This window comes from Podarcis muralis, chromosome 3 (genome assembly GCF_964188315.1).
Source record: "Podarcis muralis chromosome 3, rPodMur119.hap1.1, whole genome shotgun sequence".
In the NCBI taxonomy this organism is placed as follows: Eukaryota; Metazoa; Chordata; class Lepidosauria; order Squamata; family Lacertidae; genus Podarcis; species Podarcis muralis.
In genome coordinates, this window is record NC_135657.1 from 52,609,261 (window position 1) to 52,626,168 (window position 16,908).

Below are 16,908 nucleotides of genomic sequence, written 5' to 3' on the forward strand. Positions count from 1 at the left end.
GAAGTGGCCCCAAGGAAGCATTTCTTCATGTTGGGAGATCTTTATTTATTTGTTTGTTTTAAAAAAGGAAGAAGAGAGGTCCTTCTTCAGTTTTTAAACTTTTCTAAATACATCTTAGCATTTTTAAATCGCCAGGTGAAATACAAGCTGTAGTGCAGTTAGCAAGGCTATCTGATATTTTATATCTGTGTTTGTTTTGCATCTTCTACATATTATTCTTAGTTCAATCCCACTTCAAAGGTTCGGGATCATTTGCCTTATAAAAATAAAAAACTGAAGAGTCCAATTGGACCTTGTTGAATCATGACTATGGAATTCAAGATTCACTTTGGTGTTAATAACACAACAGCATATTTACCTATTTATGACTATTATTTTCCTTCCATCCCATCATCCTCCAGGGGTGAAGTTAAACCACTGCATTAGTAGCACTGAAGTGACTTCCCCTGGGAGCAAGCCTGGGCAGTGTGTATGGAGATCCTGGACTGCCTACATAACAAGACCCCCCTCTCGGCCTCAACAGGTACTGCAGCATAAAAGGAACATCAGAAATCTAGACAAAACCATGAGCATTGTAACCACGAAAAACTAACACAACAAAATCCACATCTGAATATAACCCAAGACCCAAAAGGGTGATGGTATACTTTGATGGTATCAGGTTTGATAGTTGGAAGCAGCTTCCTATTTTCATTAGAAATACAGTGGCACCTCGGGTTACAGACGCTTCAGGTTACAGACGCTTCAGGTTATAGACTCTGCTAACCCAGAAATAATACCTCGGGTTAAGAACTTTGCTTCAGGATGAGAACAGAAATCGTGCAAAGGCAGCGCAGCGGCAGCGGGAGGCCCCATTAGCTAAAGTGGTACCTCAGGTTAAGAACAGTTTCAGGTTAAGAATGGACCTCCAGAACGAATTAAGTTCTTAACCCGAGGTACCACTGTACACTTGATCCCATACCTCCTTCTTTATGAGCTCACTCGCAAAAAGCTTCTTCCTTCTATTTCCTTAAGGCATGTTTACCCTTCTCTTTAGCTGAAGAGGCAGCCAGTGCAGCTTACAGTAATTGGTTATAAGACAGTCTCTCCCCTCAGGGTTACAAACTAAAGGACACTGTGCAGAAGGAAGAAGGATTTGGAGAAAACGGGGGGGGGGGGACAAACAAACTCAGGCACTAGTTCCCAATTACAAAGTTCTTACAGTAACCAGTTGAAACAGAAACAGATCAAGGAGAGGAAGAGCCAAAGGTTCCTGGTCTCTCAGTTGTACCAATAGGGTGGTCCAGCTTCTCTTCCTTCCATCCTGCTGTAGCCTGATGGGGGTGGTTGCTACCAGGTGGGAGAGGAAAAACTTGGGAAAGCTAAGTTGACTGAAGTACCACATGGTCTCTCCTCTACCACTCAGCTTGATAGTGCCTTCATCCTAACTAGGCTTTGTGGGAGTTTTTGCAGTCAAACCAACAATGCATATTTATGCTAGTTAGTAAATGAAGGGGTTAAGGACCACAGAGCTGTAAATTTCTAGAGAAGACATGGCTAGGTCACACCCCTCACCTTCGGGGAGGGAAGAAATAGTACTGTGACATTTAAAGGTACAGTGGTACCTTGGGTTACAAACACTTTGGGTTACAAACTCTGCTAATCCAGAAGTAGTACCTCAGGTTAACTTTGCCCTAGGATGAGAACAGAAATCGTGCACCGGTGGTGCGCCGGCAGCAGGAGGCCCCATTAGCTAAAGTGGTACCTCAGGTTAAGAACAGTTTCAGGTTAAGAACGGACCTCCAGAATGAATTAAGTTCATAACCAGAGGTACCACGGTATAGTAACTTATATTTCCAACATTTTGCATACACTGGGTTTTAAGCTCTGCTGGGGGCTGTTTTGGCTAAAGAGTGAGTCAAGCCCTGCACATTTTTTGAATTCAGGCAGTCAGCCATTTTGTTGTTCTTGTAGCTCTACATGCATGTGGGACTTCAGGATTAACTGGTACCCCCCAGTTAGTTCCCAACACAAGGTTTGGGTGCTATAGACTTGATGGCTAAATGAGACAATACATGCTGACTAAAATAGTGGCTACCACATATAGAAGTGATAATGAGAAATAACCCTGAATTTTGGTTGGATTGAATAAGTATTGGTTATATTACAATATTATAGTTTAGCTGTCATGGCCTCTAAAAGCTGATCAATAAAGATGCAGTTTTCTTAATGAACATAATGTTCCCAGGTTGGATAACATGGAATAATCAGTCAACCGGCCAACAGAATGTGTGACACATCATAAAGAGAATTCAGATATGGTGTGAAATAGCCCGTTAGACTGTAATGCATGGTTTGTCAATTTACAAAGTGAAATAGCTGCTCCCCTGGGACTTTTGGCCTGATTACATGCTGTTATTTTAAACAGCTTTGCTGCCAACAAAATGCTGAGAGGCACACATGAGATTGTTACTTTCAATGAGGTGCCTCAAATGCAAGAATGCCAACCTTAGATGACATTTTAGAGCACATTGGAGAGTTTGACTTGTACCAGAAAAGGGCCTTTTTTGTGCTGTGTCTGCTCTCTGCTGCCTTCACACCCATCTATGTTGGTATTGTTTTCCTGGGTTTTATACCAGAGCACCACTGCCAGAGTCCTGGAGTTGCCCAGTTAAGAAACCGTTGTGACTGGAGTCTTGAGGAAGAGCTGAATTACACCCTTCCAAAGGGGGAGACCCATGGGGATGCTTTCACTAGCCAGTGCAAGAGATATGATGTCGACTGGAACGCAACTGAGCTGAGCTGCATAAATCCACTCGATTTTTCCACTACTTATAGGAACAGAAGCAGTATTCCTCTCACTGCATGCCAAGATGGCTGGCTTTATGATTTCCCAGGATCATCCATCGTGACTGAGGTAAGAAGTACCATAAGCAGCTGTTTTCTAGAAGGCAATACCAACATTAACAGCTGAACCCTGGAAGGATCTGTAGGAGTCTGCTGGGCAGCTTAGAGAGTCCTTGGAGGTCCTTCAATAGCTGCTAGAGAGAAGGGCTTCTGGAACACAGGAATCTTCTTCTACCGAGTCAGCATTGTCTGCTTGGACTGGCAGCCTAATCTTCATAGTCTCAAGCAGAAGTCTCTTTCAGCCCTACCTGGAAATGGCAAGGATCAAAGCTGGGACTTTCTGAATGCAGAAGCATGTGCTCTGCTGCTGAGCTATGATCCCCCTCTATAGATGCTTCCCAACTGTGAAACTCTTTCCCCCAAGGCAGTTGTGGCTGGCACCACTGGTATTTACCAAATAGGCACTAAGCAAAGTCTGCCCTGTTCATTTGGTAGGCGATTTAATATTACTTGCTGTGGATAGTTCTTAAGCCCCTCACGAGTGGTGATTGTTTTCAGGGTTGATTTCAACATTGCTGTTAACATTATGCATGTTCCAAGCTTAAGCTAGTTGCACTTAGGTCCCGTTGAACTCAATGTGAAAAATTATGTCATGACATTGATTTCACTAGAAAACAAGTTCTCCAGTCTATTTTTTTGAAAGCTTTTTGCTTCTCTTTGTTAATGGTTTGCGTATCTGATTTTTAATTGTTATTTTTAATGGTGTTCTTTCATTTGATGCTTGTTCACTGCCTTGCATACCGACAAAGATACTGTATAAAGGTGGCATGGAAATGTTTTAAAATAAGCAAGCATAACTCCTACTCAAAAAAGCCACTCTGCTTAAGATATTGCTTGTATATGGGGATGTTGGAGGGTGGTAGTTGAAATGGCCATACACTTTAGAATGAAATAGTCCTGAGAAATGCTCTTCAAATGATTTGGAATTACAGTTATCTTGAAATCTCACTCAAGGCATGGAATTTTATTTTATTTTTGCATTGTCTCTGACCTGGATGTGTTCTCTTTTAGTTCAACCTGGTGTGTGAAGATGCCTGGAAACTGGACTTGTTTCAATCATGTGTGAATGTGGGATTTTTTGTTGGTTCCATAAGCATTGGATACATGGCAGACAGGTAGGTCAAATTTTATATATACAATTGGAGTATTTATTGTTGTATAGCCACAGGCTATATAAGAATGCAGCATAGCTTTGCTGGAAAAATATTGTTTTTAACTGAACTTCAATGAGCTGGCTAAAATATCTGAACCGATTACTGGCCTCAGCTGCATATGAGAATTGGCTCCCTTCATTTTGTCTGGTGATGGCCCAAGAAACTTGAACTCTTGTATGTACACACCATTAACAGCTGGTTTGCAGCACAAGCCTAACTCTTCTGTTTAGAAGCAAGTCCTGTTAAATTCAATGGGGAGAGAGAATACATGCAAACTCGGCAGTTTCAAGACAAGTTAATTATGTGGCACTCTGATCCCAAGAGGTACCAGGGCTGCAGATTTTATAGAAAATCATACTTGTTAATATTGTTAATTGGTGAAGATGTGGGAAAGCTGCTTCATAAGCATTGTTTATAGTGATAGCTCAGGTGGTAGAGCATGAGGCTCTTAATCTGAGGGCTGTGGGTTTGAGCCCCACATTGGGCAAAAGATTCCTGCATTGCAGGGGGTTGGACTAGATGATCCTCGTGGTCCCTTCCAACTCTATTATTCTATAATCTATTCAATACTAAAATAAAAGTTAAATTTAAAGAAAAAAAATTTTTTTTGTCCAATAGTAATTTAGTTTATTTTTATAGCTCCACAGCAGAACATATTCTTTGCATGCAGAAGGCCCCCGCTTCAATCACCATGTGAGCTAGGAGAGATCCTTGTCTGCAGCCCTAGAGAGCTGCTCAGAATCAGAGTAGACAATTCAGAGTTACATGGGCCAGCGGTCTGGTGCAGTGTGAAGCAGTTCCACATGTCCCTCTCCCCTCTTTATATGTATAATATTGACAAGTGTCATTTTTCTCCACAGGTTTGGCCGTAAACGGTGCCTGTTAATCACCATCGTAATAAATTCCATTTCTGGTGTTCTCATGGCTTTTGCACCTAGCTACACGTGGACGGTGGTCTTCCGCTTGATACAAGGATTGGTCAGCAAAGGGGGTTGGCTAACAGGCTACATCCTGAGTAAGGCTCCTTACAGTTGTCTCTTCTGGGAATTAATCTAATAGGGATTAAACTTTGCATGCAGAAGGTCCCAGGATCAATCCTTGGCAACTCCACATAGGGCTGGAAAAGACTCCCACCTGCCTCCAATCCAGAGATCTCATGCTCATTCACTTTTCTCCTAGGAACAACAGGGATTTCCAGTGATTTGATGGAACTGATAAGGTTGAAACCTTAGAATATTATCAGTCTCTCAGGGTTGTCTTGGGTCCTAAGATATCAACAAACGATGGGATGCTTTTGATTTCTAAATAGAAATGTACTTCCAGTCAAGGCTTTCTTCCATCCAGAACCCATGGGAACTCAGTTCTTAGAATTGCCATTCTAAGAGAACAAGGGAGGTGTTCGTGATGAGTTCTGGCACCTCTTTTCTAGAAAAATAGCACTGCTCCCAATCACTGTAGAAGCTTAGCTTTGAAAGATCTACAAGCAGCTGTCATGCTCCTGTGGGTGCTCTCTCAGTCAGCAACAAGGACAGGGCGACAGGCACAACATAATCCAGACAAATCAAAAGTACAGAGAATCAGTCTAGGCCCAAACCATGATCCAGAGAAAAGGAGAGCATCGCAAGAAGATGAGGCAAGGTAGAATACAGCAGGGCACACAACCCAGCCTCATCAAAACAAAATAAAAAAAAACCCAGCAACTAGAAGTCTCAAGAGGGAGTCCTTATATACTCTGGCCTGAGCCCCTGGCCTACCTGGCAGCAGGGTCAATCACTGTGTTCAAGGTCCTGCAGCACCCCAGCTGAGGTTTGTCAACATGGGCGGTTGAGAAGACACCTCACATCAGCTCCCTTTTGTACTTTACATGTTGATTGCAGCATCTGGGCTTGAAGAAACATGTGATCCTCACCTATTCCAATCGTATTCCAGCTGAGGAACCACAAACCTCCCAGAACTAGCAAGCCTCACCTGGCCAGCTAGGGAGCTGGGCTGTGGGCCCTTGCCTGTCTCAGCCTCCTGGAGCACCCCATCTGCTGCTCCCTATGCCTCAGAGCCTGCTGTGTTCATGGAGACAGGGGCCCCTCTGGCTCTGGTGATGGGCCCTGCAGCTCTGGTCCCTGTGCACCAACCCCCATCCCCTCGTCATCCTCTGTTACTCTGTTACTCCATGAGTATTTCCTACACCAACCTCTTCTTTCCCATTCCTAGCTTACCCCAGTGTGTCCCAGTCCTGGCTACACCTCTCGCCAGGATCCTGTTCCTCCTCTTCCTCTTCTCTGGTGTCTTGCCAGTTCCTGACAGCCTCCTAGACCACACCCTCACTACAGCTTCTAGTAGTTCAAGCAGTTCAGAGATTGCTTGCTCATGAGGAGAGCCCTTACTCAGAAGAAAAGCTGCATGACATCCTGGGTCTGTAGATGCATGCTATGTTGTTACTTTTTGGCTTGAACCCAGAGCTTTTGGCACAGGCATTCTCAAGGACTGGGTGGTGGTGGGTCCACTGCCACCTCTAACAGCTCCAGAGGTTTTTTGGAAGATCTCCCCATGGAGAAAATTTAAAGGGACACGCATCTCTCAGCTCTGGTTCCCATGGACCCTGCCTGCACCTTAAGGTCTTCATACTGCACCTTAAGGTCTGGTTCATCCTTTGAGGACTCCCTATCTGGTACCAGGTCAGAGCTAGACATGACAGTGGCTTTCAACAACAGCTGTGTTGGTTGAGGATGATGGGAGTTGTTGATCCACAGTTTCCCTGGCTGGTGGGTGGGGAGGTGGGATGGGATGTGGGAATCTACTAAGATTTGAAATATATGAAGTTCAAGGTGGCTTAGATCTAGTGTAAGCTGTCTTCAAATCATTTCCCGCACTCATTTGCTTATGCTAATGAAGTTTCTCCACCCTTAAAAAGTCACAGAATTTGTTGGCCTGAGCTACAGAAGAACTGTCGGCATTGTTTACCAGGTAGCCTTTACTGTTGGACTCCTTGTGCTTACTGCTGTCGCTTATGCAATTCCTCACTGGAGATGGCTACAACTGGCAGTTACCTTGCCAAACTTCTTCTTCTTGCTGTATTACTGGTAAGAAAGATTTCCATTACAGCCAAAAAAGTCAAGGCATCTGTATAATACCAGCATGGAAGCTTAGCTAGATGTATTGGAAGGCTGGTGTCCAATTCCAGGAGGCCATTGACATGGTGCTGCCAGAGGGGCCCCACTCCTCAACATGGACACCCAACATATAAACACATCACCTCCCAACACAGGATTTTTCTTCCTCTTCTTCCATTCGAGAGAGCCACTGCTTCATGCTCACCACCAAGCCAAGCAAGGAGGACGGTACATTGGAGCATCTTGACTCAGCTGGGTAGGGTTAGTGCGAGGGATACTTTTGAGCCCCTGGGCCCTTGACCAGTGCCTGATCTGACTGGCCACTGGGACTGGGACTGGTATCCAGCATTTTACCATGTAAAAGAGAACACACAGTGTAGGATATTTGGCATGGAGGTGACAGTCCTCACTTCAAATGTCTCATGCAACTCAGGCCAACTTCCATATGGCCTTATCCCTTTTTTCTTTACAAGTAATGTTTTTACAGTGTCATGCATTTTGCTACCATCTAGGAATGCCCCATTTCTTGCTGTTCTAGGTGCCTTCCGGAGTCTCCAAGGTGGCTGATAGCCCAACGGGAAAATGACAAAGCCCTGAAAATTATTAAACGCATTGCCAAGGGAAACCGGAAGAAGCTGCCTCCCTCTATGCAGGTAACCCAACCCATTTTGCCTTCAAAGTTACATAAGGCATGCCGATGCACAGTTTGTATATGGGTTAGAAATCCAAACAGAGGCCATTTTGGCAAGCCAGAATACGGCAAACATGGAAGCGTTTGTAAACTTCAAAACCAATTCTGGTCCCACATGCAATGAAGCTGGGAGGGGTGATCAGTGGAGCCAGATATTGGAGTAAAATAGGCCGCAACTTTATTGATTATGGGAGAAAAGGCATGGGCATGGATCTGTTAATCAACTAGGCTGGGTGCTGGTTGATATGCTGTCATCCAACAGATGGGGTTGGCTGGTGCTGGGAAGGCACTGAGCCACTGATAGGGAGTGCTATGGCCTGTCAACCTCTAACTGGGCTTCTGGACAGGACATGCCACCCTCCAAGACTCATAAAGGGGATCTCTTGACGGCGTGGAGCAGAGTGCCCCTCCCCTGTCCCTGCTTCCTAGAGATTCAGCCCAATACCTCTCCCACCATCACAAGTTGTTACACAGTAGACAAAAACTCACAGGTCCAATCACTGGCTCCCCTGTGGCTGGTTCCACCCCACCCTCCTACATGGCTGCCCAAAGGATGTGAAATGCCATTCGGTCACAGAAGAGAATAAAGACACTGGTCGCCTCCCACTCTGAACCAGCATAGGGCTGCAAACATGGCTCCCTGATAAGTCAGGGAACTAGAGCTTCCTGTAGAATAATTGTCCTCCTAGCCCACTGTGGTTTGACGGTTATATCTAAAATCAAGCTGCACATGTGTCTTTTAAAAGCTCCTTCACCCATTTTACAAGAATCCCTGCAGCTATGACTGGAAACTTTCAAGCTCCATTCGTTTTGTTTAGATTCCTTCCTGCTTTGCAGGGGGTTGTACTAGATGACCCTCAGAATCCCTTCTAACCCTACAAGTCTATGATCCCTTTTCCTGCGCCCTCCTCAATGCCCCAATGATACAAACATTGCTTGTTTGCCCTTCTAGGATCTTCAGTCTGAGGAAGAAATGGGTGACAAACCAATCCCTCTATTTCTGGACCTGGTGAGAACACCGCAGATAAGGAAACACACCCTCATCTTGATGTACTCTTGGTAAGGAAAGTCCTTGCAAAACTTTGTATTAAAGCAATTGCTCCACATTATTAAATTTCTAGGGCACAATCCTCTCCCCTCTCCCCACCTGTCCACATGCAACTCGCAGTGGAGAGCCCTAAAAGACTCAATGGAACTCTTTAATTCCCCTTCTGTAGTGAGCATCATTGGTTGGTCCACAAGCACTTTCCACTCTGCTAGTCCTCCTCAGGGCTGCCTACATAGCTCCAATTTGGCTCCATATTTAATTTTAAGCTGCCCTACATATTTGGCTAAGGGACGCAGGTGGTGCTGTGGGTTAAACCACAGAGCCTAGGGCTTGCTGATCAGAAGGTCGGCGGTTCGAATCCCCGTGATGAGGTGAGCTCCCGTTGCTCGGTCCCTGCTCCTGCCAACCTAGCAGTTCGAAAGCACATCAAAGTGCAAGTAGATAAATAGGTACCGCTCCGGCGGGAAGGTAAACGCCGTTTCCATGCACTGCTCTGGTTCACCAGAAGCGGCTTAGTCATGCTGGCCACATGACCTGGAAGCTGTACGCCGGATCCCTCGGCCAATATAATGAGATGAGTGCCGCAACCCCAGAGTTGGCCACGATTGGACCTAATGGTCAGGGGTCCCTTTACCTTTACATATTTGGCTAGAACTATAAGTAGGCTTTCTGCACACACAAAAACAACCCCAGCCCAGGAAAGAGCCTGGCTTCACCTGGCCTCTGTTTTTTGTCTAGGTTCACAAGCTCTGTGCTGTACCAGGGCCTCATCATGCACATGGGAATTGGTGGCGGCAACATTTACCTGGACTTTTTTTACTCTGCTCTTGTTGAATTTCCAGCCGCCTTCATACTCATACTCACAGTTGACCGCATTGGCCGCCGCCATCCCTGGGCTGCAGCAAATCTGGCAGCAGGAGCCGCCTGTCTCCTTACAGCCCTAGTGCCTGAAGGTGAGCAAGTTGGGCGCTGAAATGGACCTATATGTTCTCTCTTTTTTCTGGCTTTCTCCATATAGGGCAAAATATACAGGAACTTGGACCTGCAGGGAAAATATCAGCTTGAGAGGGGTGGGGATTCTGAAAGGAAAATGACGGGCAGGGGAAGGGTTGAGCTCCTTCTTTCCCATCCTGAGTGTAACCGAATCTAGCAGCAAAACCCAGTCTTCCGAATGTGTATGTGCGCTCAGAATCGATGCCCCAAGGGCAAGGAACCTGTGACCCTTCAGATTTTGCTGGCAAGGCCAAACCAAGACATTTTGGCACCTGAGGTGAACTCCAAAATGGCGTCACTCCCCCACCAGGGGAGAAGGGGTGAGTGAAGAGCTAAGGAAAAAGAGGGGGGGGGATATCTATATTGGAAATGGGGGAGGGGATAAAGATTCACATTGGAAACAAGGATAGGAGGAGACTAGCAGTTTCTCCTATTTGCCAAGAGGCCGCTGTAGAGGTGGCATTGGGTGGGGGCTGCTGAGGAGGCAGCAGATCTGGCCTCCAAGGAGCTCTCCACTGCTATTGCTGCCACTGTGGCAGCATCACCACCAATGGACAATGTATTCCTTGAAGGTCAGATCTGCTTCTCCTGTGGAATCTGCCGCCTGAGGCGGTTGCTTCACCTTGCCTCATGGGTGGGTCGGCCCTGGTTGCTGGACTACAACTCAGCAAGGAATGAATCCAGCAATATCTGGAGGGTTGCAGGATCTCTGTCCCTAAGCTATCAATATCAAGTATGACTTCACCCTGCTGCAGGGTATTGTGTGTAGGTGCTCTTCACTTCTATATATCCAACGTTCGGATAAGAATACCCTATGGCAGTCATTTCTGTTAACTGGTTTGCACCAATCTCAAGAATGCTGGCTACATATTGGCTAGTCTTTCCATAACGGCATCCATTCAAGGTTTCATCTTGGAAATACACAGGGAAACTCCATTTCTAATTCATTTTCTCTGTGTGTTTGTGTACCTGTGAATGTTGATTCATTACTTCCTGACAAATACCAGGTGCTACAAACACAAAAGTATTGTGTGCAGTATTTGCCCCATGAAATACAATTTCTAAGAAGATGTATCTTTTAATACCAATTTTGCAGAGAAAACCTAAGGAGCCACAAAGCTTTCAACTTCTTAACAGCGTGTGCAATGTCTTTTCAGATCTCTATTGGCTTAAAATGACTGTCGCTTGCATAGGCAGGATGGGCATTACAATGTGCTATGAAATGATTTGCTTGGTCAATGCAGAACTATACCCAACTTTCCTCAGGTGAGTGAGCCATCTTCTGATACTATAGGATGGGCTGGTGTCCCTTTGTCAAAAGGACCAGTTGACAGTCAAATGTAGAGCTCTCTGCTTAGGCTGTGGGTGCAATGATATTAACTGTTGCTTTTCATAAGCTAGTGGAAAAAATGTGAAAGTTTATTTATTAATGAACACATTTGTAGACAATCTTTCTTTTAAAAATGCTCAAGATGCCTGTCTTGCAGTTATGAAGTAAAAAAAAAAGTACAAACAGAAATAAAACAACTCTTTAAAAATCCTCAAGAGAACATGATAAAGAAGCAGGAGCTAGCAGGGAATGTGAATTCAATAGCTTTTAATGAGAGTGTTTGACCTGCTTTAATTTCTATTTTCCATTTGTTTCCACAAGTGGCTGGATCTCTGGGGCACTACGGTAACTGGGCAAAAGGGGTGATATTAGATTCTGCAGTGATATAAATAATAGCTTCCACATTTATTTTTACAGGAATCTTGGTGTTCTTGTCTGCTCTTCAATGTGTGACATCGGTGGGATCATAACTCCATTCATTGTCTATAGGCTGGCAGATGTCTGGCATGAACTTCCACTTGTTGTCTTTGGTAAGAATCTGAACTACTTCTTTTATGTTGAATGAGGGTAGATTATTCATTCTCGGACAGGGAGCTGTGGTTCTCCAGATGTCACTGAACTGCAATTCTCACCTGCCCCAGTTAGGGATAGGAGAGAAATCAAATTTAAATGTGAACCTAGCTAATTTTCACTTTCTGAAACAATATGCAAACCAATGCAGCCATCCATTGAAATACACAGGTCTCTTAATTTTGCAATGCCGTTTTCCAACCAGCTTCGTCAAGGATGCTGGTAGTTGTGGTTCAGCAATATCTGGAGGACCACAGGTCCTGCCTCTGAGGCATTATGGGGAAGGATCTGCATCTGTAGGTAGCCATAGGCAGATCAGTCTCTCATCCATACCACTTTTGAATGCATTCAGTTATAAGTCTGTTCCATGCTCTTTCCACATTATTCTCCAAATTCATATGCAAATATCCCTAGCTAAAATAGGTATACCTAAAGGTGAAGAGGATCAGATAGAAGCTGACAGTAAACCTGCAGGCAGCTCCTATAACTGAACAAAATATCCAAAGGATCCTGCTGACCCAACTCCTGTATACTACTTGAACATATGTTTGCTTTTCTGACAGCTGGGCTTAGATTTCTTCCTTTACCTCAGAGGTTTCTTGGCAAGACATTACAGCTACATTTCTATAGTCCTCTCCCAATAAAACAAACCCTAACTCCTGCTGTCAAAAACAATCCACATCATGCTATTCTGCTAAACAATTCATTTTTATCAAATTATTGTGTAATGTTATTCTCCATTGCAAATCAGGGATAGTTTTAGAATGGCACAGAGAAAGGAGATTAGGGTTACAGAGGAGCATAAAGGCAGGGTTGCAAACAATAGAACCAGCAGGAATAGCCAGGGAATGTTGCAGAGCAAAGTTCCCCTACCCTTTCGAAATCTGGCAGGATAACAGCCCTTCCACCTGCCTAAGCATCTCCAAGAATAACCTTGTCCAGGCATTTGTTTCTGCATACATGGCAACAGCACATGCACCAGCAGTGTCCCCAACTGACTTGGGATCAGCTCAGTCTGGAGGGAGCTACTTCAGCATCTGTAGAGTGGATGTTGGAAACCGCCCAATCAACCACCTTCAGACTGAGCCAATCAAGAGTCATTGTTGAAGGGATGAGTCTTGTTCCATGTATTCCTGCTGGCAGCTTCACACAATAGATATCTGTGGGTACCAAACACCTAAGTAGGACTTGAAAGAGTTCAAATATAGGAGCTGTCAGTCTTAGAATTCTGAAAACATTCTCTCAGTGACAAAAAGTTACTCTTCAAAAACAGTGGCTTCAGTTCTAGAACACATTATCTGCATACTCACATCCTTTTTCAAATGCCCAGATATGGTACATTCAGAGCAAATTCAGAGGAAATCATATCTGGACATTTGAAAAAGGATGTGAGTATGCAGAGATACTCTGAAATGTAAGTGATACATTTAATCTATATTCTCACTGTGGTGAATTCCTATGAACTGCAGCTGATTCTCCTATCTAAGGAGGATTCTGGAGAAAAATGAGATCACTCATAAAATAGTCTGCAGGTGGGGGAAAGGAAGAGAACTTGCATCTACACGCTGCCATTTCCTTTAATACAGTTCAGCAATATCTTATTGGCACGACTTACAAATTGCTATAGTGCCTTAGTATCATTTCACATAGGGTGGTCTGTCTCAACTGATCTTTTGTTTGTGCCGTGTGTCTGAAGCTGTGATTGGTCTCATTGACGGTGGCTTGGTTCTGCTCTTACCTGAAACCAAAGGAAAAGCTTTACCTGAGACTATTGAAGATGCCGAAAATATGCACAGGTATGGTCCTGTACAACATATCTTATAGAGAAAGGCATTCTTAGTGAATGAGAGCTCTAGCTGGGCATTCAGCAGCGCCGGAAGGAAGGGGGAGTGCATGGGGGTATGTGTTCCACACAGGGTGAGCTGCCTTGATCTTCCTGTGTTGAGCCAGCTCTGAACAGAACTCCTCAATGACTTTGAAGGAAGGTGCTTAGAATGCTGATAAGGCAGAGGTCTCAATCTAACTGCATTCAGCAGAGCGTGGTAAGAAGCCCACTCCAGGCCTTCAAACTCAGCCTGTGAAGGTCTTCTGTGTGGGCTCAGTAGTTGGAAGTGGAGCTCACACTTGGAACCCCACTGCCCTTTTCACACATTCATGTTGCTTGCCTGAAGAAGGTGGGTAGGAATGACATATGACCAGCAGGAGGAATTGTTGGAGAGGAGCAACCAGCAAAAACTAAATTTAGATTTGGAGAGTGTGATTTCCCATTATAGGGGCAAATGAAATCAGGGGTGGGGGGTGGTCACAGCTGGAGCCTGAAATGTGATAATGTGGGTGATAATGTCCTGTTGGTCAGACAAAGGCAGAAAATTAGGCTCCTAATATTTATACCAGGCCTGGCCAATCTGGAAGCTTCATTGTTCCTGCCAATCATGTTGCATATGTCTGCTTCTTCCTAAGGTTTTGAGTATAGGTATGGCAGCTAATTTTTGGCGATCACTCATAGCCAAGTATGATTGTCTTCCATAAACATGGTTTTAACAATGAGTCCGTAAGTGACTGTGGAGGCCAATTCTGGATCCACATGTCCTTCCACAGTGGGGACATAGGTTTCCGGGTGGGAGTTGATCACAGCATGGATTTGCCAAGCGTGCCTTCCTCTTAGCACATTTCTCCCTTGCATCCTGAGTTCGAGTGTCTTCAAAGCCCACAACACCTTTGGTAAAGGCTGTTCTCCAATTGGAGCTCTTGCAGGCTAGTGTTTCCCAATTGTTGGTGTTTATACTACATTTTTTTAAATTGACCCTTTAAATTTTTAAAGTGACCCTGCTGGGAGTACGAGATTCCCGGCGGCTTCATTCACAAGGGTGATAGGAACATGAAAGCCCATTCACCATGACAAGGTGATGATCCAGCGAGTGAGGGCAGCTAATAGAGCTGGTAGCAACACCCAGCACCCTTGGGCAGGCCCCTGGGGGCAAGTGTCCTACAAAGACCTATTAACATCCATTGGAGGGGATTTTAAATGGAAGGCAGCTCACAGATGCATTTCACAGATTGCTGTAATACTGCCCTCACTAGCAGGCGTGCCAGGAGGAGGCAATGATGTTAGGTTAAGGCCCACCAGCTGCAATGAGGCTTGTGACTTCCAAGATTGAGGAGGGGAAGTTTAGCTCTTTACCTCTAACCGCAGCCCTAATGAAAAAGCACCCCTCCAAAAGCTGCTGTTCACACCAGGAGGGAAGTCTTTATTGGAGCCAAAGGAAACTTCAAACTTGCTGCAAATCACAGCTTTGGAGGGGTGGTTTTTGTGATCACAGCAGGTTCAAACTCTCCCTCACTCCAGCATTCGCACGCCTGACTGGAAGTCCCCTTCAGCTGTTATTTACATTTAATAAAAGGTTCATGCAGCTTGAAGAGATGTATTTAGTGTAATTTAGACCCCAAAATCATGGAAGACTAAATTTCTGATTCTCTTTTCCTGTTCATGTTACTCTTCCGGCTTTGTTTCCACAGGCAAGGAAGGCCAAAAGAAAAAATTATTTATCTCCATGTTCAAACCTCAGATGCGGCAACCAATTAAGAAGAGCCATTTTCTGCATGATTTTCGCTTGATTTGGCATTAAAGAAAAATGGAGCAAGAGAGCAAACACATGCACACAGGCTGTCGTAATTTTTTGAACTTTCTTTATCCTCTGATTCTTTGCTGCTTATTCACAACTACAGTGTGTTTTTGACACTCTGTGAGGCTGGAGGGAAGTCTATCGATCAGGGATGGGGAAACTAATCTTCCAAAGGTTGTTGGACTCCAAATCCCATCAGCCCAAGCCAGCATGGCCAATAATCAGGGGTGATAGTGGTAATAGTCCAGCAACATCTGGAGGGCTATAGGTACCCTTTCCCAGGGGACTTAATCAGTACACTATCTGACCAAACTACAGGTCCAGTTAAAGTGTGAAGAAGCCCTAGGTCTTGCCTTGATTGCACCACACTGGGCTGGGCTATGCTAATAATAAAGTAAGAGCACAGCCACACAAATCCTACAACCACATTCTTTTACTAGACAGGACTAATGGAAGGTAAATCCCATTAAATGAACTTGACTTTCTTTGGAGTAAACATTGGACCAGGCTTTGGAGGACTACAAAAGGTAAATAAATAGAAGACTTGTCAAAGTCCATTATGGCAAAGTTTGACAGTTTGTATTCAAGGGGTTGAATGAGTAACAAGAGATGTGGAAATCAGTTTATGAGAACAAAACTTGCTTTAGAGTTTAGCATTGTTTTCACAGAGTTTACAGCCAGAAAAATGCTAGCAAAGGAAAGACTCAAACCCTACATGATGAAATTCTGTATGTGGTTTGGGAAACAAAAATGAATGGGAAGAATTCATTGCATCAGGAAACAGACAGTTTCGAAAGAAAAGGAAAGTCATTTACATCATTTTGCACTGCATTCAATATTTAGAAGGACCAATACTGTGCAACAGTTCTCCCCATAAAAAATGTTCTGATTCTGGCTATCTAGTTCACTTCACCTACAGACTTTGGGTGCAATCTGGCCCAATTTAAATGTATGTTAAGCCTCACTATGGAGTTAGGCAAATACTTAAATCAGGATGAAAGACAAAGAAAATTCTCAAAGTTCTTAATTTTGGTCAGTTCTTAATGTAGCGTTCTGTGTGCCTCATCTCATGTGTCCATGTGCATGCATAAACCCCTCCTTGTCCCCATCTTGTCCATCCATTTCAGGTATCTAATGATGTAGGCTGTTTTCTCATCCCAATTTCTCAGTGCAAAATTCCAGGCATTTGAGACACTCATCCAGGATTCGTGTTTCCTTTGGGAATGAGCCACTGTGGAGACTGTGGTTTTTACGATATATGGTTACTTTACACATATATACAACCTGAGCCTATGATGGAGGGGCTCACACAATTAGCACTCCAATAAGGTCCTGCTTCTCCTATAGCCACAGCCTTGGATTCAAGCAGAAATCAAACATTGTGCTCTGCCTCTCTGGTTTCCAGTCTGTAACTTTACTGCTGGGTTGCATTACATACACTTTCAACTCTAAACTCGGGCTTTTGTCCTCACTATATGCAAGTTGGGGGAACCCCACCTATTTGCC

General features: G+C 44.4%; 1 protein-coding gene across 1 annotated transcript; it reads left to right on the forward strand.

Annotated features, from left to right (window-relative positions):
* The first annotated feature begins 2,479 nt into the window (after positions 1-2,479).
* On the forward strand, positions 2,480-15,362 carry SLC22A2 (solute carrier family 22 member 2). The gene is made up of 11 exons (XM_028721743.2): positions 2,480-2,896; positions 3,898-4,001; positions 4,901-5,055; positions 6,949-7,117; positions 7,686-7,800; positions 8,791-8,897; positions 9,625-9,839; positions 11,037-11,145; positions 11,627-11,739; positions 13,476-13,575; positions 15,296-15,362. The coding sequence occupies exons 1-11, from the start codon at positions 2,480-2,482 to the stop codon at positions 15,360-15,362; spliced, it is 1,671 nt and encodes a 556-aa protein (XP_028577576.2).
* The last annotated feature ends 1,546 nt before the right edge of the window (positions 15,363-16,908 follow it).